Source organism: Morone saxatilis, unplaced genomic scaffold, assembly GCF_004916995.1.
Source record: "Morone saxatilis isolate NCDOM2014 unplaced genomic scaffold, NCSU_SB_2.0 Contig23, whole genome shotgun sequence".
Classification (NCBI taxonomy): domain Eukaryota; kingdom Metazoa; phylum Chordata; class Actinopteri; family Moronidae; genus Morone; species Morone saxatilis.
This window is the reverse complement of record NW_023339796.1, coordinates 2885-3874: the sequence shown is the minus strand read 5'-3', so window position 1 is coordinate 3874 and position 990 is coordinate 2885. Positions and strand designations below refer to the sequence as shown.

General features: G+C 36.1%; 1 protein-coding gene across 1 annotated transcript in view; it reads left to right on the top strand.

Moving 5' to 3' along the window:
• Window positions 1-525: 525 nt before the first annotated feature.
• The window catches only part of LOC118334379 (vacuolar protein sorting-associated protein 13C), a gene marked incomplete at its 3' end in the record, with an annotated part of 2696 nt that continues 2231 nt past the window's right edge, over window positions 526-990 (top strand). The window contains exon 1 of the mRNA XM_035670282.1: window positions 526-552. Within this exon, the coding sequence (XP_035526175.1) occupies window positions 526-552 (27 nt within the window). The remainder of the gene's footprint in view (window positions 553-990) is intronic.

Here is a 990-nt window from a genome sequence, read left to right as displayed (position 1 = left end):
TATTGATAACGATAAATGGGGGAAAAATCGTTGAAATTCTGAAAGTTATCAAAAATATGAAAATAAGCTAATGTAATGTCCTAATTAAACTTTCTACGTTAAAAAAAGTGTAATAATAATATAAAAACAGTAAAGAAATGTGTGCATATTCACTAATCAATATTTGTTATAGCAAATTCATACAGAAGTTATTCAGGACACTTTTCAAATAGAGGGCAGGTCTAGACGAACCTCCTGTATTAATGCATTGTTACAGAGAACCACATACACATGAGAAGACCTTGGAGACAGGGGCAGGAAAACTTGTGTTTAACAGTGAGAAGGAAGGGGCAGAACAGTAACCGCCGAATAATATTATAATAAGGGGGGGGTAATAATAACAACAAAATAATTATCAGTGATTTAGCAATTGGCAGTTAGCAGACCATGTGCAGGAGGCTCCACAGGTCCATGGAGACTGAGGAATAAGGACAAGAACTTCCGGGGAAGAAGTGAAGTTCGTAAACATTTGATTAATTGGGACTAATGAGTGCAGAAGAAAGAGAGAGGATCGTCAGGTGTTGGGAGCAGGGTGTGTGGAAACACTAGGGAAATTGTATAATCTCGACTGATTTGCATTTCATTCTACTTTTCTTTTCAATGCTGATTTTTTTAGGTAAATTCTTGTTCAAACATATTTTTTTGTTTATCTGCATCCATTACACATGATTATTTTGTCCAGACTTACAGTATGTCAACTATTGTTGGATTTCGTCACATTTTAGACAGCAGAATTTATTGGCTTTCCTCATAGGCGTATAGTATATATTATGGCTACCACAAACGGCGGTATAATATTACAAAAAGCAGACAGTACCTTATAGAATCTTAGTTAATTTTTTCTTTTACATGTTTGGATGTTCAAAAGTAGGTAGGGCTCTGGCCCTACTGAGCCTACTGGTTCCGCAGTCCTTGGTGCTCAGAAGATGAATCTTAATGACTTTGGTGATC